The sequence below is a fragment of the Symphalangus syndactylus genome, chromosome 2 (assembly GCF_028878055.3).
Source record: "Symphalangus syndactylus isolate Jambi chromosome 2, NHGRI_mSymSyn1-v2.1_pri, whole genome shotgun sequence".
Classification (NCBI taxonomy): Eukaryota; Metazoa; Chordata; class Mammalia; order Primates; family Hylobatidae; genus Symphalangus; species Symphalangus syndactylus.
The window spans coordinates 116,705,338-116,726,089 of NC_072424.2; the positions used below are offsets into that span (position 1 = coordinate 116,705,338).

At 42.9% G+C, this 20,752-nt stretch overlaps 1 protein-coding gene across 4 annotated transcripts in view; it reads left to right on the forward strand.

Moving 5' to 3' along the window:
* The window catches only part of ECT2L (epithelial cell transforming 2 like), a 106,948-nt gene that overhangs the window by 74,288 nt on the left and 11,908 nt on the right, over positions 1–20,752 (forward strand). Inside the window, exons 13-19 of one of the 4 annotated variants that reach the window (XM_055265429.2) lie at positions 5,492–5,578; positions 9,986–10,200; positions 11,757–11,904; positions 14,513–14,586; positions 14,690–14,846; positions 15,866–15,931; positions 17,939–18,027. In XM_055265429.2, the coding sequence (XP_055121404.1) occupies positions 5,492–5,578; positions 9,986–10,200; positions 11,757–11,904; positions 14,513–14,586; positions 14,690–14,846; positions 15,866–15,931; positions 17,939–18,027 (836 nt within the window). Of the gene's footprint in view, positions 1–5,491; positions 5,579–9,985; positions 10,201–11,756; positions 11,905–14,512; positions 14,587–14,689; positions 14,847–15,865; positions 19,268–20,752 lie in introns of those variants that run through there. The other 3 variants (XM_055265439.2, XM_055265449.2, XM_055265456.2) reach the window with 3 other exon arrangements.

The window sequence follows — 20,752 nt, forward strand, 5'->3', positions numbered from 1 at the left end:
TGATTTCTATGTAGGGGAAAATACCATTTTGGAACCATTTTATGTCCATAGAAAAGTCACCTGTCTTTGATGTTTGAAGGCGTGGGATGGCAGTCCCTAACACAATCTCACCATGGAGGGCTGCTGGGAGTAAGAGACTTGTGAGCACCTCTAGCAGGCAAATCATTTTTGCCCTATTAACCTGATATTCTGAAAGTATTTGTTAATGCTTCTTTAAAGGACAGTGCAGGGCAGGGCAGGAGCAGACACGGAGAACTGCTGGAGGCAGCATCCCCTCTGCCTGCTGCCCCAAATGAACTCGGCAGCACACAGCCTGCCGTCATTAAGACCCATCCTTGGCCCACGCCTGTAATCCCAGCCCTTTGGGAGGCAGAGGCGGGTGGATCACTTGAGGCCAGGAATTTGAGACCAGCCTGGCCAACATGGTGAGACCCCGTCTTTACTAAAAATACTAAAATTAGCCAGGCATGGTGGGGCACACCTGTACTTCCAGCTACTTGGGAGGCTAAGGCAGGAGAATTGCTGAACCAGGGAGGTAGAGGTTGCAGTGAGCCAAGATTGCGCCATTGCACTCCAGACTGGGCAACAGAGTGAGACCCTATCTCAAAAAAAAAAAAAAGACCTACCCTTCTGCTGTTACCATAGCACAACCCTTACTTTAATCCTCCCCTCCCCCACAAAGTGCCCAAGTGGCTTATTCTTCCCAACCACAAGCATCTCCCTGAGAGAAGAGTCTTTATTTTTTAATTTTTTTTTTTTTTTTTGAGATGGGGCCTCGCTCTGTCACCCATGCTGGGGTACAGTGACACAATTATAGCTCACCATAGCCTTGAACTCCTGGGCTGAAGCCATCCTCCTGTCTCAGCCTCCCAATGTGCTGGGATTACAGGCCTGAGCCACCACGCCTGGCCATCCCAAGAGGAGTCTAAATGCCTTTCCAGGGATATCTAAGCCCTTTACAGGTTGAAGCCCTGCTTGCTGGCTGCCCTGCCCCTAAATCGATATTTTCAGGAAACTTCTCAGGCAGAGGACAATTCATCATCTTTTTAGTTCCATTCTCTAAATATTTGCAGGAGCTAACCACGTGCTAGACCTTCTGCTAAATCCTGGGACTAGACAGCAAAGTAAGACAGTTCCTGCCTTTGTGGAGGATGAGGCTGATATACAAATAGGTGGTGCAGCATGATTAGCGCCTGTTAACAGAACCCACGGGCTGGGATGGGAACCCCGGGGTGGGAACGCCAGAAGGGCATTTAGTCCAGACTCCTCTTTCTGCTTCTCGGAGGCTGCTGCTTTCGTCTCATTATGCCAGCCACCATCTCTTTGAAATTCTTGGAGATTATTCTCCCAAAAGGGTGGACATAGTCTCCATCCATCCTTTAGCCTATGAAAACCTGAAAAACAGCACCCAGGTCTCTAATACCACTCATTTTTCCTTGGTTCACTAAAGGGAATGATCAACATATAACCACATTACACGGGTTCCAAATTCTTACAAAGTCCTTTCAACATCTGCTGATTCCTGACTCCCTGGAAACTTTATTGGATTCTTTCACCCACCTTTATTCCTAAGGGTGAAGCTATTACCTCAAAACCCAGGCATAAAAAAAGCCCCTCTTTGGAGCAAGAAAGCAATAAGGACCAAACTAAGGTGCTTCCTCCTCTGAAGTGCCACTCTCTCACATGTGAAAGACCTAACTCGGTGAGAACCGTTTCTGGGCTCATTGACACCTGAGGGAATGATCACTTGGATCACTTCCTCTGAGACACTTTCTCCTCGAGTTCCTCTGCCAAATAAAATTCAAAATGAATGAAGTCTTTTCAACTGGCTGTTGATCCGAACAGCTCATCATGTTCATAAAATAATGCATGAAATTTGGGCTGAAAGTTCCTCATTGCTGGAAATCAGGCCCTCTCTTGCTACACTGTCTGCCTGTAATAAAACTGGAAAAATGCAAAACTCCTTAATGCCTGGAAATTTGATTTAAAAAAAATCGAATTAGAAACAAATACGTATTAGATTCTCATTTGATTCTCTACTATTTAACACTAAAGAGCTTGGGCACGAAGCCCACAGAACAAATGCGGAGACCTCTAGGAGGAAGAACCACAGCTAAACGTCAGTGTTGCATTAGGATAAAAATAGAAAAGCTGGGCCGGGCGCGGTGGCTCACGCTTGTAATCCCAGCACTTTGGGAGGCCGAGGCGGGCGGATCACGAGGTCAGGAGATCGAGACCACGGTGAAACCCGGTCTCTACTAAAAAAAATACAAAAAATTAGCCGGGCGTGGTGGTGGGCGCCTGTAGTCCCAGCTACCCGGAGAGGCTGAGGCAGGAGAATGGTGTGAACCCGGGAGGCGGAGCTTGCAGTGAGCCGAGACTGAGCCACTGCACTCCAGCCTGGGTGACAGAATGAGACCCTGTCTCAAAAAAAAAAAAAAAAAAAAAAATAGAAAAGCTGATTTTCCTTACATTAGGGTTTATTTTTAAAACTGGGTATTCATTCAGAAGCCTCAGGAGACAAAGGAGGGGAAAATGAAAGCTTCTCTGAGATAATTGCTTTAAAGACCCTTCTAGCCAGGCACAGCGGCTCACGCCTGTAATCCCGGCACTTTGGGAGGCTGAGGTGGGTGGATTACCTGAGGTCAGGAGTTCAAGACCAACATGGTGAAACCTTGTCCCTGCTAAAAGCACAAAAATTAGCTGGGCGTGGTGGCAGGCGCCTGTAATCCCAGCTACTCGGGAGGCTGAGGCAGGAGAATCCCTTGAGCCTGGGAGGCGGAGGTTGCAGTGAGCCAAGATTGCAGCACTGCATTCCAGCCTGGGCGACAAGAGCAAGACTCCGTCTCAAAAACAAACAAACAAACAAAAAACCCTCCCAGAGAAGCTTGTGTAATACGGATTATCTGTCAAATCCAGGACTGTGTGTGCGTGTGTGTCCATCCATGTATCTATCCATCCATCCACCTACCTACCTACCTACCTACCTATCATTCTGCTGCCCAATCATTATTTGCTCCTGGTTTTTGTCTGCCTATAATGTTTACACCAATACCATGCAACCATGGTGATGACTGCCCGCCAGAATTACAGTTGTTCCTCAACTCTACCTGTCATTTTCACAACTATTTCTGGCCCCTTATCCAGGCAGCTGAGTGTTTGCTGGCAGAAGCATCAGCAATGACTAGAATGTCTCTGGAAAATAGTGTCTGCCTATGCTCCATCCTAGGGAAAAATTCCTAACATGTTCTGTGAGCTTTTTTTTAATGGTCTTCCTTATATGTCCTGGAGAGCCAAGGCAAAGACCCACCAACCCAAAATGATAATTGTTTTATAAATGTGCAAAGTTTCTGCCATGTTTCTTCCTCTGAATTCATCCATAAAAACTAAGTAAAAGATAGCATCGGAATCTAAAATTAAGCTGTAAAAATTCTGGCAATTAAACATATAATATAAAACGAGTGAACTTGCCAATTTTAGGTTCAAACAAAATTACTATGCCAAATCAATGTCCTATCCACAAAGAAAAAATTATATTTAAAAAAGTAAGTTGCTGCTGAGCTGGAATGTGAAACAAAGCCCAGTTGTAAGGGAACAGGTTCTAAAATAGCGAAGGTGGTATGGGGGGGTCCGTGATGACACCTGAATTTTAGTGCATAAATTTTCATGTAAGCCTGTACAGTCAGGTGATCTCCCAGAGAAAGATGGCTCCCTTATCTGTGAGATCCACAATACAATTGTGTGCTGTTTGGGTTATCTTAATCTTGGCCCAACCTGAGAGTTTTTGTTTTTGTTTTTTGAGACAGCCTCACTCCATCACCCACGCTGGAGTGCAGGATACTGCGTGGGCACAGTGGCTCATGCCTGTAATCCCATCACTTTGGGATCCCAAGGCAGGAGGATCACTTGAATTTGAGACCAGCCTGGGCAACATAGTGAGACCTTGTCTCTAAAAAAAATGAACAAAATTAGCCAGGCATGGTGGCACATGCCTGTAGTCCCAGCTACTTGGGAGGCTGAGGTGGGAGATCAATTGAGCTTGGGAGGTCGAGGCTGCAGTGAGCCAATATTGCACCACTGCACTCCAGCATGGGTAAAGAGTGAGACCCTGCCTCGAAACAAAACAAAAACAAGTAGATCTCCTCCCCCGGCCCCAAGCCATAAGTATGGATACATGCCAGGCTGGTATGAGACAGCCACAGGTGCAGAGGACAAAAGAAATCATTAGAAGACTCCCTGGAGCAGACAGGAAGCACTCAGGCTCAGGTGGGACCTCCTGCCATCTAGGACTGAGCTAGCTCGCTGCAGCTTTGCAGACCAGGGTTCCTCTGCAGAGGCTCAGGCTGCCAGAACAATGTGGCATCTCCAAAATAAAAATTCGCTTTTGCCTCAGTAGAGTAAGGTAAAAGGAGTCTTAGTTACGAATTGAAGTTATTCTTCCAGCCTCATCCCTGGACATCCAAGGGTTGCCATTGGTAGTTTTGTCTTTGATGAGGAAGGCAGCAATAACGACCACTGACCATCACCATCCCTCAACATAAACACAGGACCACTGCTCTGTTGCTGACCTGGGATGCTGCAGGCAGCAGGGGTGGGGGTGGAGGGCTTTAAAAAAATGTGCTAAGTTTTAGAGAGGCCACAGCAAGAATAGCTAACAAGGTAAAGTGAAGAAAGAATAAGTCTTATTTAAATGTGCAGGTCTAGAAAGGGTATGTGAACTGTTGATGACATATTTTCACTTGGTAGCAAAAAAAGGAGTGAGTTTTGTGAGCTTTTCCTTCTGGATCTTAAAAATAAAATAACCTATTTGCCCTCAACTGAGAAGGAACAGAGCAGAGCTGAGGCAGAAGTCTGTTACCTGGCCAGGCTCGGTGGCTCATGCCTGTAACCCCAGCACTTTGGGAGGCCGAGGCGGGCAGATTACCTGAGGTCAGGAGTTCCAGACCAGCCTGGCCAACATGGTGAATCCCCATCTCTACTAAAAATACAAAAATTAGTGGGGCATGGTAGTGGGCCCTGTAAGCCTGCTACTCAGGAGGTTGAGGCAGGAGAATCGTTGAACCCGGGAGGCGGAGGCTGCAGTGAGCCGAGATTGTGCCATTGCACTCCAGCCTGGGTGACAGAGTGAGACTCTGTCTCAAGAAAAAGAAAAGAAAAAGAAGGCTGTTACCCAGGAACGTGTGTGAGTCTTTAAGCCTGGGAGGAGCCCCAGCCCAGCATCACTCCCCTGGCTCCCAGGGAAGAGGGAGCTAGGCTGGATTTAGTTCTCAAGTATTATGTAGTTCAAAGGAAGCAAAGGCTATTTTTAAAAAACATAAAATTGAATTTAAGAGTGGCATCCCATTTGCAAGCACTTAACTCATTGTGTGTAGGGAATGCTGTGGTTGGGGCTGAAGGCAGAGGCTTCTGAGGGCCTCCTGTGGACACAGTACTGAGTTTTCAGAGATGTCAAGACCTGCCTCCAATAACCAAGTTTCCATTCAATCTTCAGGAAAGAAATGTTGTAGAAGACAATTCTTGGGACACAAAGTCCAGGCTCAGCAAAAATGATTTAAATTTTGAAGCACTGATTAATCTGGTAAGCTATTACATAATGTAACTTTACCATTGGTTTTGCTCCTGATAGTGAAATTTCAGCCTTTATTCTGGTTAGTTCTTCGTTTTCCTTGAAAATTTCCCTTTGGGGGATTAAAAAAAAAAACAACCTCAAAAATTATTAGAGAGAATTCAGCTGGCAGACTTTTTTTTTCAAATAAGCCCTGGAATGAAAAGAAGTTGAGCCAGAAGGATAGCAGTGTAACATCTTGGAGCAAAACCAATCTGTATGTTACTCCCTGACTTTCCTTTATGATACTAGGATGTCTTTTAAAGAAATGGCACATGGACAAAGGCTCACAGTTTCTAATTAATCTACCAACTTACAGTCTGACTTCAAAAGTTGAGTCTAATGAACACAATGTCTAGGGCTCCGTCTTTCTGTGTCAAAGGTAAAGTGTGGAGGAAGCTGCAGCCTCAGCAGGGGCGGGTCCCGTCCTGTGTAACCCATGGCATGGGCATGTTGTTTTGTTTTCTTCAACACACAAACACACTTATTATCACCTTTCATTCTCAGAATCCTATAAAGGACACATCCCTAGCCACATTTTATAGATAAAGAACTAGAGTTAAGAAAAGTTACATGGGGGGAAAAAGGTCAAATGACTTCCCTAAGGCCAGACAATTGGGCAAGAAAAATCTTAAGTCCTGCAGCCCTGAGCTCAGACCTGGGGCTCTTTTCCAGCCCCAGACACCCTGGCTGTGTCCATCTGCTGCAGACAGTGCAGGCCATGGAGCCCCAGGACATGGATGCCCACTTGCCCCAAACCCATCCCTAGGAACACCCAGGAGGAGCATTTTCCATAGAGCAGTGGATATGAGGGTATCTCATCTGACTATTGGTAATAATACCTGATAGTGGTTTCAAGATAACACCACAAGGTTTGACAATGGAAAACCTTAGTTCAAAATGATTATAAATGTTGGATAACTCCAATATTTAAAAATATATACATACAGAAATACACATATAATATTAAAAAAATAATATGGACTGTAGGCCAACTGCCAAGTGGGATGCAGATGTATTTTTTACCTCATTAGATATTTCTAAATAGGTATTCTATACAGACCATGTGTTTGGAAAACAAACAAGAAGAGTTTGGCAGCTCATGCTTGTAATCCCAGCACTTTGGGAGGCCAAGGCGGGTGCATCACTTAAGCAGAGGAGTTTGAGACCAGTCTGGGCAACACAGAAAAAGCCTGTCTCTACAAAAAAATTATAAAAATTAGCCTGTTGTGGTGGCTACCCTGGTGGCTGAGGCAGGAGGATTGCTTGAGCCCGGGAGGTCGAGGCTGCAGTGAGCCATGATTGCACTACTGCACTTCAGCCTGGGTGACAGAGGGAGACCCTGTCTCAAAATAAAAAATTAAAAAAAAGAAGAGTGTGTTTATAACATTTCAAATACAGTGAGTTCTCTCATTTTTCTCTTAAGTTATTTTTACATTATAATTCCAGTTAATGAAATTATGGTTAACTCATCTTAGTGAAGATCACATAGCATTACACATTTTTTCATTTTAAACAAGACACTTATTTAAACAACAGGGTGTTTGACTTGAAGGAAAAACTATCTGGGAATCATTTTTATCAACTAATTGATTCTCACTTAAAGACAGATTGCCCTACATATAAGAGGTATGTATGAAAACATTATAAAATGTGCCCTTCATGTTACAATGATAAATGAAAAACATTAGAATTCTCCAACTGAACAAGGTATGCAAGGATTTAGATACATATACACATACACACACACACACACACATATATACATATATTGCTGTTGTAAAAACAATGAGAGCAAAATAACAGATTGGAATATAAAGATAACTGCTGAATGAACATGCCATGAAGGGAGAAAGGAGGTTTTTTTGGTTTTTGTTTTTTGTTTTTGAGATGGAGTCTAGCTCTGTTGCCCAGGCTGGAGTGTGGTGGCATGACCTCGGCTCACTGCAACCTCTGCCTCCCAGGTTCCAGTGATTCTACTGCCTCAGCCTCCTGAGTAGCTGGGATTACAGGCATGTGCTACCACACCCGGCTAATTTTGTATTTTTAGTAGAGACAGAGTTTTGCCATGTTGGTCAGGCTGGTCTCGAACTCCTGAGCTCAAGTGATCCACCCGCCTCGGCCTCCCAGAGTGCTGGGATTACTACCGCACGTGGCCAAGGAAGTCTTTTCACAGAAGCATTTTTCCCCCTCTCATCTCCATTTGATGTTGATGGTATACCATTAGCCACTAATACATTAGCCATACCATTAGCCACTAATTTTTAAAAAAATGCTTGTGCATATTCATCAGTTACCTTATGTACAATAAAGGAATGGGGAAGGAAATGAAAGAATAGAGCAAACTATACTGTAATAGTTAGGATGTAGTGGAACCAGATTGCAGTTTTTTAGTTGAGAATGAGGTCTTGGTCTGTAAGAATAGCCTCTGGCGTAAAGTAGCAAGTTCTCTTCTTACTGGACCCCTCCTGCCTGCTGCTGAAACACATCAATTGTACCTTTAACCTCCATTTCCAACTCTGCAGGTGTGTCTGTTTCATTGATTGGCCATCTGACAAATTGGAATCTGATCCACCTCATTGACAAGCCTTGCTATTCACAATAGGCTTTCATTAGTTTACTAAGTGGTGTATGCCTGTTAATCTTAAATTGAACCAAGGAACCACCCTGCCCACCACCCTAAAATTAATATGAGCAGTTCTGACCCTTCCTTGAGCTTTCTGTTCACCATGCTGAGTGCTGGAGTCACCTCAGGTCTGCAATGAATGAGAACACAAGCAGCACCAGGAGTGGCAGAAGCAGTATTGTCATATTTTATTGGGGGCAGTGTGGGGTATACTTAGGGCTGGAGAGAAAATAATAATTCTAGGCTCAAGTTGAAGGACATTATGTTTTTGAAATTTAGATATTATAAATTTTCTGGTATAAAGATGCTCATTTTATAGCTTTTGAAATATGCAGATAAAAGAAAAATTATCTAGTACCAGCAATAAAAATTAATTTCTCTCTCCATATAAACATAGCACAAATAACATCAGGCTATGGAATTTCTTTAGGCCAGTGTATGATTTTCACTCTGCATTAAAAAATAAAACAAGAGGCTGGGCAAGGTGGCTCACTCCTGTAATCCCAGCACTTTGGGAGGCTGAAGTGTGTGGATCACAAGGTCAAGAGATCGAGAACATTCTGGCCAACATGGTGAAACCCCGTCTCTACCAAAAATACAAAAATTAGCTGGGCATGGTGGCATGCACCTGTAGTCCCAGCTACTCGGGAGGTTGAGGCAAGAGAATCGCTTGAACCCGGGAGGCGGAGGTTGCAGCGAGCTGAGATCACACCACTGCACTCCAGCCTGGACAAGAGAGTAAGACTCCGTTTCAAAAGAAAAATAAATAAATAAATAAATACATACATAAAACAAGAGTTGGAAACATAACATAGCACATCTGGCAACCTGGCTAGCCAGGAGAGATGGGCTCATAGCTCCAAGTCTATCCTTAATACTGAAGTTAGATCCTTAATACTGAACGAGCATATGCTTCAGATTTTTCATATGTCAGCTGGGGAAGCAAATTAGCTAATAATGAAAAAGTGTCTTTACCTGTTCATAATGCTGCAATATAATACCTGAGACTGGGTAATTTACGAAGAACAGAAATTCTTTATGGAGGTAGGGAAGTCTAGGATCAAGATGCTAACATCTGTCAAGGGCCTTCTCTTGGAGTGCTCACATGGTGGAACGCAAGAGAGGACCAACTCCCTCTGCCAAGCCCCTTTCTAAGGGCACCTGATCCCATTCATGAAGGAGGAGTCCTCATGACCCAGTCATCTTTTCACGGCTCCACTTCTTAATACTGTCACATTGGCTACACCTGAATTTTGGAAGGGACACATTCAAACTGCAGCAGACGGCTAGCTCATTTCAGTTCTTCTGTTTGCAGGATAATCAATAAAACACTACTTGGAAAAAGAAATAGGAAAACAAACAAGAGTAGATGAGCCAAAGGCTTCCTCACTAGACTGTAACCTTCATGAAGACAGGACTCTGTCTTGTTCTCATCATTACATGGCCAGCACCAGCATAAGACACCTAATATGGATTTGGATGGACAGATGGATAAAAATAAGTTTCAAATTGCCTTCCTTTAGATCCAAGATTAAAAGTCCCTTCTCTACTTGGCCATCAGGCTGGCCTGATATGAGGGACTCTTTGGTGATACTGGGGACAAGTGATGGACAGCAGGGTCCTCCGCAGCCCCAGTGAAGTCCCCTTCAACCTGAACAGCACAAACCAGCAAGGGGGGTCTCCGTGTAGCTGCCTGACTGCTCAGCACTTCCACTTCTCCATCACTGACTTGAGTTCTTAACGCTTCTCTACAGGAGAGAATACTCCATAAGGACTCAGCAGAAAAGCGAGCTAGAGTTGTCAGGGAACTCTTACAGAGTGAGAGAAAATACGTGCAGATGCTGGAAACTGTGAGAGATGTTTATGTCGCACCACTGAAAGCAGCATTGTCATCAAACAGGGCGATTCTGAGTGCTGCCAATATCCAGATCATTTTCTCTGATATTCTACAGATTTTAAGTCTCAACAGGTAAACCCTGAATATGTATTTTTTAAAATATTCATTGTGCACTGAGAAGAGCCCATGCTTTATTGTTTCAAAAGCGGTATGGAGGTGCAATGATGCTCTGCCCCTCTTAGGGACCCTGATTATAGCAGAGAGATCCTCATCACATTACCTACTGGGCTTCAACCAGTAGTGATTCCCAAGGACAACTCTTCCCCCGTTCACAGCCACGGTGCAAGGAGTGGCATTCAGGACCTAGGCATTTTGTAATCCAGTGGTCCCCAACCTTTTTGGCACCAGGAACCAGTTTCATGGAAGACAATATTTAACACAGACCAGGGGTGGGGGGAATGGTTTCAGGATGATTCAAGCGCATTACAGTTATTGTGCACTTTATTTCTATTATTATTACATTGTAATATATAATAAAATAATTGTACAACTCACCATAATGTAAACCAGTGGGAGCCCCGAGCTTGTTTTCCTGCAACTAGATGGTTCTGTCTTGGGGTGATGGGAGACAGGGACAGATCATCAGGCATTAGATTCTCATAAGGAGCATGCAACCTAGATCCTTCGAATGTGCAGTTCACCATAGTGTTTGCACTCCTGTGAGAATCTAATGCCACTGCTGATCTGGAGCTCAGGCAGTAATGCAAGCAACAGGGAGCAGTTGTAAATATCAGTGAAGCTTCACTCACTCAACCCCCACTCACCTCCTGCTATGCAGCCTGGTTCCTAAGAGGCCACAGACTGGTACCTATCCACGGACTGGCGGCTGGGAACCCTTGCTGTAACCAACAGACTGTCCATGCAAAAGACAGCAGGAAGGAGGAGAGCCATATGCTCGTTCCTAATCAGCAATGTTCAGTTGAGCAACGGGAAAAAACCAGAAGGATTTAATGGGATTAAGCCACCAGGACACTTAGCTTAGAAAGCCCAAGGCTGGGGGTCAGTTTAATAACAACATATTTTCAAGTGCATAACATGAGAGAGAAAAGTGATCATTTCTGCCTGTGGTAAAGGGAGGCAACCTGAGTATGTGCTTCCCTGATGGTAACTCTCTAGGTAACCTGGAACAAGTTCCTTCCTCTCAATGGGCCCCAGCTCCTACAGTGAAGAGGTTGAACTAGGCCTCTTCCACTGTTCAAGGCCTCTGATGGATGAATGAGGGATTTTCTTAGAGCCCTGGGGAAATGGGCTAAGCAGAGGCTATGGCATTCAGCTGTTGAAGACAGTGGAGCACTCTCTTCTAAAAACTATAAGAACTTTCACCCATCTGCCTATCTGGAGGCAAGAGACTAGGACATTAGGTGGCAGCTGTATCGTGGCCACTGTGTGGTTCTGATTCAAGGAACTGAGGTGAAGAGAAGGGATTCCACCCCGGCCAACCTACTCCTTCACGTCCCAGTTCCCTTTCCTGTCAAATCTGCACTTCTCTGTGTTAAGAAGAAATGACTTGACCAAAACCCTACCATAAAGGACTAGGGTGAAAATGCCCATGCTGATGACAATGGATATTTGGGTTTGTAAGTTATCACAAGTGAATATTTCATGCTTATGCTCTTCTCGTACCACAGGCAGTTTCTAGATAACCTGAGAGACAGACTGCAGGAATGGGGCCCAGCTCACTGTGTGGGAGAAATAGTCACGAAGTTTGGAAGCCAGTTGAACACATATACCAATTTCTTCAACAATTACCCTGTCATTCTGAAAACTATTGAGAAGGTAAATGAGTTTCAATTCCATCATTCTATGAGACCTGAGCTAGAAAGGAAGTTACGTGTGGAACCCGAAAGACCAGCGTTAATAAGAAAGGCTTCTCTGCTCTTAGCTCCCAGCTCTCTTCCCATACTGTGACCTCTGAAGACAGGAACCCTGACTTAGGAGCTAGCACAATATTTGACACCCAGCATTGCCAGGAACTGGTTCTTAAACTGAACTCATCCTCATGCAAACGGCCAGGCTTTCACCTGCCCCAGATACCCCCAGCTTACAGGAAAATGCTCCACAATTGAGCTTGGAATCCACTCTGCTACTACAATCCTGTGTATCCTTGACAAGTTCACTCTCTCGTGTAGAAAATAAATTAATCATCCACGTCTTTCTTGGAAGAACAATCAATTTATGAAATGTCACTATCAAGTAAGGAATGTCTTGGTCTTACATTTCCTAGAGAGTAAATTATTAACAGTTTTCCCTGTTGCAATTTCTGCCATTATTTAATCTGAGCAGGAATATCCAATTCCCTTATGTACCACTTGCTGCTCTTGTGGGGATACCTTCTGATGGGAATAAAATCCCTCTTTTTTTCCCTCCTCAATTGGTAGCCAAAGCCTAGAAAAGGCTACCTTGTCACATGGCAGCACACTTCTGCCAGAGTCCACTGTGACCACTCGTCTTCACTGAGGCCCTGCAGGAAAGGCCTGTGGGCTGGGAGGCCTTTGGAGGGCAGCTTCCTTTGTAGTATTCCTTCTACCCCACCCAGGGAGTCTAGTCACTGCTGGACAACTTGATGATTCAAAAGTTACATAAATAAGGTAGTTTCATAGAACTGACCTTGGAGACAAGAACTGGAGCAAAGTATCACATGGTATCAGGAACACACTGGTGCCTAACTTTTTTAGCTATAGATAATGATGCCTAGTTCACTAGCCCAGTGTGTGCACACAAGTAAGTACTTAGCTTAAATGTTAGTTATTTGGTTGTGGGGTTTGTTTTGAGACAGGGTCTCCCTCTGTCACCTAGGCTGGGGTGCAGTGTCATGATTACAGCTCACTGCAGCCTCGACTTCCCCAGGCTCCGGTGATCCTCCCACCGCAGCCTACCAAGTATCTAGGACTACAGGCATGTGCCACCACACCTGGCTATTTTTTTTTGTATTTTTTATAGAGACGGGGTGTCACCATGTTGTCCAGGCTGGTCTTAAACTCCTGGGCTCAAGCAATCCGCCCAACTCTATCTCCCAAAGTGCGGGGATTACAGGTGTGGGCCACCATGCCAGCCAATGTTAGCTATTAATATGACTGAAATCCATGAATATTTCACTTGGCCTTAGCCGAAAGTCTAATAATGAAATCAGTGAATATTTTATTTCTATAAGTTAGCATTGCTGACATCTTTTAGGCATGGAAAGGGAGGTAACTTCACAGGTGCTCTAATAGTGATAAATGAATACATTTTAAAACAGATATTAAGGCTCGGTGCGGTGGCTCATGCCTGTAATCCCAGCACTTTGAGAGGCCTAGGCAGGCGGATCACCTGAGGTCAGGAGTTCAAGACCAGCCTGGCCAACATGGCGCAACCCCGTCTCTACTAAAAATACAAAAATTAGCCAGGCATAGTGGCGGGCACCTGTAATCCCAGCTACTTGGGAGGCTGAGGCAGGAGAATCGCTTGAACCCGGGAGGCAGAGGTTGCAGTGAGCCGAGATTATGCCACTCTACTCCAGCCTGGGTGACAGAGCAAGACTCTGTCTCAAAAAAACAAAAAACAAAAAAAAAATTAAGTATAGTAGAACAACTGTAAAATAAATATTACTATGGAAAACATAATTAACAGAAGTATTAAAGGTGAATACCATTAATAGTCAAGATCTTACTATACTGAAATAACATTTACTATTTGACAGCCACTTTATGGATAGGATTTTTTTTTCCCACACCACAAGCATTAGAGATGATATCCATGTTACAGATGAGAAAACTGAGGCTCAGAAAAGTTAAGTAATTTGACAAGGTTATATATTTGATTTATTCTAATTCAAATCCAGGCCCACCTGGTTGCAAAGTACATTCTTATTTGTCTATACTGATTAAGTTCAATGAATAGGGTCAGGTTCATGTATAAATAACACACATTCTTTTTTTTTTTTTTTTTTGAGACAGAGTCTCACTCTGTTGCCCAGGCTGGAGTGCAGTGGCACGATCTTGGATCACTGCGAGCTCCACCTCACAGGTTCACGCCATTCTTCTGCCTCAGCCTCCCGAGTAGCTAGGACTACAGGCGCCTGCCACCACACTCGGCTAATTTTTTGTATTTTTAGTACAGACGGGGTTTCACCGTGTTAGACAGGATGGTTTCAATCTCCTGACCTCGTGATCCACCTGCCTCGGCCTCCCAAAGTGCTGGAATTACAGGCATGAGCCACAGCGCCCAGCCAACACACATTCTTAACATATTAGGAAGACACCAATGGCACTACTAATAGTCTAATTGGTTAGACATAGATGTTGCCCTTTTGCTTCAGGCATTCCAGAGATTGCACTTGCTCAGTGGAACAGTGGACTTTACAACTATCTCATAAAGTTTTGACAATATAATCCTCACCTTTTAGTGCAGAGAAATGATACCAGCATTCCGAACTTTCCTGAAGAGGCATGATAAGACCATTGTTACCAAAATGCTGAGGTATGTTCTGAGGGAAAGGACAGCAGGGCCCCCCCCCCCGCCCCCCGAGAGGGCATTCCTGGGCCTTCAGAGACCAGAGCTCCCTTCTCTATGCCTCATACAGCCTGCCGGAGCTGCTGCTGTACCCATCCCGAAGATTTGAAGAATACCTTAATCTTCTCTATGCTGTCAGGCTTCATACCCCTGCAGAGCATGTTGACCGTGGGGACTTGACCACTGCAATAGACCAAATCGAAAAATATAAAGGTTATATAGATCAGGTTGGTTGCTGATAAGAATCTGTGTCCTTTAAACATGTTACAATGCCTTTGTGGTACTCCCACTCAAAGATCCTGAGACACCTTATCTTCTTGTGGGGTTCTTTGCTTTAAAGTCTTTCATCCTTTTAATGCTAAATCAATAGTGTGTTCAGTGATTTCCAACACTAAGGGCATCTATTCTAAGCCAAGCAACATGAGACAATGTTTTCAGATATTTGTACACATATAATAAAATTTTTATGAAAGTTTGAAGAATGAAGTATTTGGACTGATTTTTTACACAACTAAAAGGCAAAAAAAAAAGTAAAATCCTTTGTTTCTGAAAGTACTTTCAATGCATTAATTAGCTTTCCTGCCTCAGTGAGTACAATGGTCATCATAACTATTCTCTGAAGAAGTAATTAAGCACCTTGGAGTACAGTACTATCATTCTGAAAATATTATCATTATACTGTGCATACTGTAAACAGGCATCTGGGCTGAATATAAACTGCTACCAAGTTTTTCCGTGCAGATACTTTTTTGCATCCAGTTTTGTCACTTGCCTTTGTTTTAAAACATTGGGTACAGAAAGTTGAAAAAAAATTTTTTTTCCTTTTTTGAGACAGGGTCTGGCTCTGTCACCAAGGCTTGAGTGTAGTGTTATGATCTCGGCTCACTGCAACCTCTGCCTCCCTGATTCAAGCAATCCTCCCACCTCAGCCTCTTGAGTAGCTGGGACCACAGGCAGACGCCACCATGCTTGGCTTTTTTTCGTGTGTGTAGAGACGAGGTTTCACCATGTTGCCCAGGCTGGTCTCGAACTCCTGAGCTCAAGCTATCCGCCCACCTCAGCCTCCCAAAGTGCTGGGATTACAGACGAAAGTCACTGCATCCGGCCCAGAAATCTGAAACTTTCTATTATAACATATGAAAATACCAAGCCCTGTATCAAGTGCCATAAAATATTTTAATCTATTTCTTTTATGAATAAAAATGTCACAATTTTAGTTTGCCTAAAAGTACTTTTTTTCCCCTAGATGAAGCAAAACATCAATATGAAGGATCATCTGTCAGATATACAGAGAATCATCTGGGGATGCCCTGTATGTATTCTTAGGAACTTGCTGTATCTTCTGCTCATGAATACAACCTCCAGTCACTGGCAAAAGGAGACCTACAGATCCCAAGGCAGCTAGCATTTGTGGAATGCCTGCTACGTGCCAGGCACTGCCATGCTCTCCCATTTCACATCCTTGTTATCTGCAAGGTTGCTCTATAAGAAGGGGACAAGTGAGCTTGTCCCTATCCCATAACTTTTCGGCAATCTTTGCTCTTTTATTGGTATTACTGTGATCACGATGCCCTTTGAGGAAAGGGGCCATGTGTTCTACTTGTTTTCTTTTCTTTTCTTTTTTTGAGATGGAGTCTTGCACTGTCGCCCAGGCTGGAGTGCAGTGGCGCAATCTCAGCTCACTGCAAGCTCCACTCCCGAGTTCACACCATTCTCCTTCCCCAGCCTCCCGAGTAGCTGGGACTACAGGTGTCCACCACGCCGGGCTAATTTTTTGTATTTTTAGTAGAGATGGGGTTTCACCATGTTAGCCAGGATAGTCTTGATCTCCTGACCTCGTCATCCGCCGGCCTCGGCCTCCCAGTGCTGGGATTACAGGCGTGAGCCACCGCACCCGGCCATGTTCTTGTTTTCTATCTCCCTGCATATGGTACCTGGTGTAGGATTCTGCACCCTGATGGTATCTGAAAAAGCTTTAGAAGGCCTCTGCTAGCGACCTGTTAACCTATAGAATTTCATCTGGCCCCACCCTCCCTTATCTCTTAGTTTCCCTGACTTCCTTATAATCACACCACACAGATCCACTTATGATTCTCTAATATTAACCTCTTTTCACACATTTGTGCTTTGCACATACTCTTTCTTCTCTGAAATTGCTTTTCTTTCCTATTTCACTGGATAAACTCCTATTCATTCTATAAAAATCTAGTTCAATCATCATCTCCTTTGCAAAGTTTCCCCCAGCATTTCCAGCTGTGAGCGGCTTCTTTGTAGGGATTTTGCATCCTGAACATCCCTGTTACATTTTACTGCAATCCTTTATTCATGAAACTGTGAGCTCCATCATGTGTGAGCTATGATTTACTTGCTTTCTCATGTCTGGCATATAGGAGGAGCTCAGGATGTGAGTTATGTTGAATTAAAGTATCAATTGATTAGAAATATTATTTTTATTTAGTCAAATTGGGGAAGCAAGATGAAGTTGTTTTGTCATAATTTTGGTCTGGACATTTTGTAGGGAAAGATAATTGAGGTTGATTGGACTGCAAAGACCCAAATTCTTGAAACTCACAGAGTTTACAAAACTCTCTCTGGATCACTGTTCACACCAAGAGCTCACCCCCATGACTAGATCAACAGAAAGGCTTGACTTCTTATTCCGTACCAATTCATTCACTTCTTTTTCTTTTCTTTTTTTTTTTTTTTGAGATGGAGTCTCACTCTGTTGCCCAGGCTGGAGTGCAGTGGTGCAATCTCGGCTCACTGCAACCTCTGCCTCCAGGGTTCAAGCAATTCTCCTACCTCAGCCTCCCAAGTAGCTAGGACTACCGGCATGCACCACCACGCCTGGCTAATTTTTTTGTATTTTTAGTAGAGACAGGGTTTCACCATATTAGCCAGGCTGGTCTCCAACTCCTGACCTCAGGTGATCCACCCACCTCGGCCTTCCAAAGTGCTGGGATTACAGGCATGAGCCACCGCGCCCAGCCTACTTCTTTTTCTTAATAGCTACCTTCTTATCCCTCAACCCCAACTTTGTTTTTGGTATTAGGAAAGCACTTACAAATAAAACTATCATGTCAGTAGTTTTAAAACTTTGACAAAAATTACTATTTTTTCCCTTAAATATAGTTTTGTCAATACTGTGATCTTTCTAAGAAAATCTGTTTCATAAACAGTGAAAACATTCACTTTTTCATACTTGAACTGTGTTTTAGTTAATATTTGCATATTCTGGGATATAAAATGGTTTGCAGTAGTAAGTTTTTTTATTTAAAAAAATTTATATGTACTTCTAATTTTGTTTTTGATTTTATAGACTCTATCAGAAGTAAACAGATATCTGATTAGGGTACAAGATGTAGCCCAACTTCATTGCTGTGATGAAGAAATAAGTTTCTCTTTAAGGTAAACAATAGTTAACTATCCTAAGGCTGTGGACACCTTCCAAGCAGGTGACTGTCTTACTCATCCTGTAGCTCCAGCATTCAGTACAATGTCTGACACAGTAGGTTTGAAATGAATCTATGCATTGGACTGAAAAGTTACAGACGACTCCCTCTGAGATAGTGTAGGGTATTTTATCACCATGTTCGCATTCCAGCCAGCTACTGGATAGAATGGGAGAAGTAAATTGTCCCTGCCAGGACCACAAACTCCACATAAGCAGCCATTCTAAAGGTTGGTCACTTTTCTTTTTTTTTTTTTTTTTTGAGATGGAGTCTCACTCACTGCTGCCCAGGCTGGAGTGCAGTGGCGCAACTTTGGCTCACTGCAACCTCTGCCTCCAAGCTATTCTCCTGCGTCAGCCTCCCAAGTAGCTGAAATTACAGGCACCCGCCACCACGCCCAGCTAATTTTTGTCTTTTTAGTAGAGATGGGGTTTCACCATGTTGACCAGGTTGGTCTCAAACTCCTGATCTCCAGTGGTCCACCTGCCTCGGCCTCCCAAAGTGCTGGGATTACAGGCATGAGCCACTGCACCCGGCCACTATTCTACTTAGCTAAGCTCCAAGTGTTGTGGGATTTTCACACCAATGATCTGCTCAAATGTAAGAAAGAGAGGACCAGTTTATTATCCTCAGATAGTTATTGCAGTCAGTTTTTAAAAATACCTTACACTATTTAGTTTGCACGATGCTCAGAGCAGCGTAAGAAAAAAAGATGGAAGGATGCTAATTTTTATGTTAGTATCCCCTTTACTCCTTTAGAACAAGGATGGGCAAACTTTTCTGTAAAGGTTCACGTAGTAAATATTTCAGATTTTGCTGGCCAGATGATATCTGTGGCAACTACCCAACTTTGCTATTGTAAAACAAAAGCAGCTCTATCAATAACACAACACATAACAAGTAATACACTATTCATAAACAGTACAAGATATAAATGAACAAACATGACTATGTTCCAATTAAACTTCATTTACAAAAACAGGTGTGGGCCATAGTGTGGTGATCTCTGCTTTAGAAAACTGTTCATCAAACTATGAATAAAATAGAAATAAAATAAATAACAAAATAATAGAATCAAATAAAATTCTATTCTCAAACATTCTTCGTTTCTTTACATAAGTTTGATTTTCAGTATTAATGACAAAGAGTGATTCAGCAAACAGCAACCAAAGGGAGGGGAATTAACTCCTTTAATTTGTTCAACTCCAATAAATGTAATAAAAATTGATTTGTTATTTCAATGAATATTTCAACAAATGATCCTCAAAGGCACAGGGTAGCAGAGTAGGTGGAAGAAATCAGTCCCCTCACCTCCATCCTTACCTAGACTAGATCTTAAATGAAAATCAAATCACACAATATGTCACTTTTCTCATTGTCATGACATTTTTGTTTTCTTTGATCTTTTTTTTTTTTTTTTTTGGCCAGTATTAATAGAAAAGAGCTACAGTGATGGAAAGAAACTAGCTACCAAACCAGCAATTCTAAACACACTGGTTTGGTAGAAGACATTCTATGATGATTCCAGTTTTTGATTATTAGATTATTCTGCATTCATGTATTCCTTCTCAAACACTCTTCCTTTCTTTACATGAGTTTGATTTTCTATATCATTTTCCTTCTCTCTGCAGAACTTCTTTTAACATTTCTTAATGTTCTACTAAGGTCAATGAATTCTCTCAAATTTTTTGTGTGTAAAAAATTTATTGTTTGAAGGAAATTTTGCTGGATACAGAATTCTAGGTTGGTGGTTTTTTCTTTTAACACTTTCCTTATTTCATTCCTTCTTACTTACATGGTTTCTGAAGAGAAGTCCAGTGTAATTTTTATCCTTGTTCCTCTATGGCTAATAGAAACCAACAATAAAATTCTAAGCCTCCCAACTGACTGAATGGACTCCTCCTCTCGGCCAAGGGGATTCCAAAGTAAACCTGAAAAATGAGTTCAGGCCATGATAGGAAGGGGGGATTGGATATGCCACATTATACTCTCCTCCCTTAAGAATTCAGGCACAACTGACCAAAACTAACATTGAAACAGAGATCTTAAGACTGATAAAATGAAACCCTTGTAGAAATAAGATACCAAATTCTAACCCAACTCTAGTATAGTATCACATGGCAGATAGCAGACCCTGCAATAAATCAAGGTTTACCTCAAAATATATTTATTTGACATATTTTGAAATGGCCCTGCAAAGTCATCTCTTTTGGGGAAAATCTCCATTTTGTAGAGAATCTCCTCTTTCCAGGTCTTTTCCTGGTCCAGGAGAGACTCAGCTAAGAGTATGTTATCTTTTAAGTCTGATAAGAGACGTTTACCATCTATTCTCCCTGAAGCCTGCTACCTGGAGGCTTCATCTACATAAGAACACTGGTCTCCACAAATCTCTTATCTAAAGCCAGACACTCCTTTCTATTGATTCCAGATCTTTAGATAACAACTCTTTCAACCAATTGCCAATCAAAAAATCTTTTGAATCCCCCCATGACCTAGGAGCCCTTAATTCAAGTTATCCCATCTTTCTGGATCAAATGAATGTATACCTTACATGTATTGACTGATGTTTGCCTGTAACTTCTGTCCCCCTAAAATGTATAAAATCAAGCTGTAACCCAACCATCTTGGGCACATTTTCTCAGGACTTCTTGAGACTGACTCAGGCCCTGGTCACCCATATT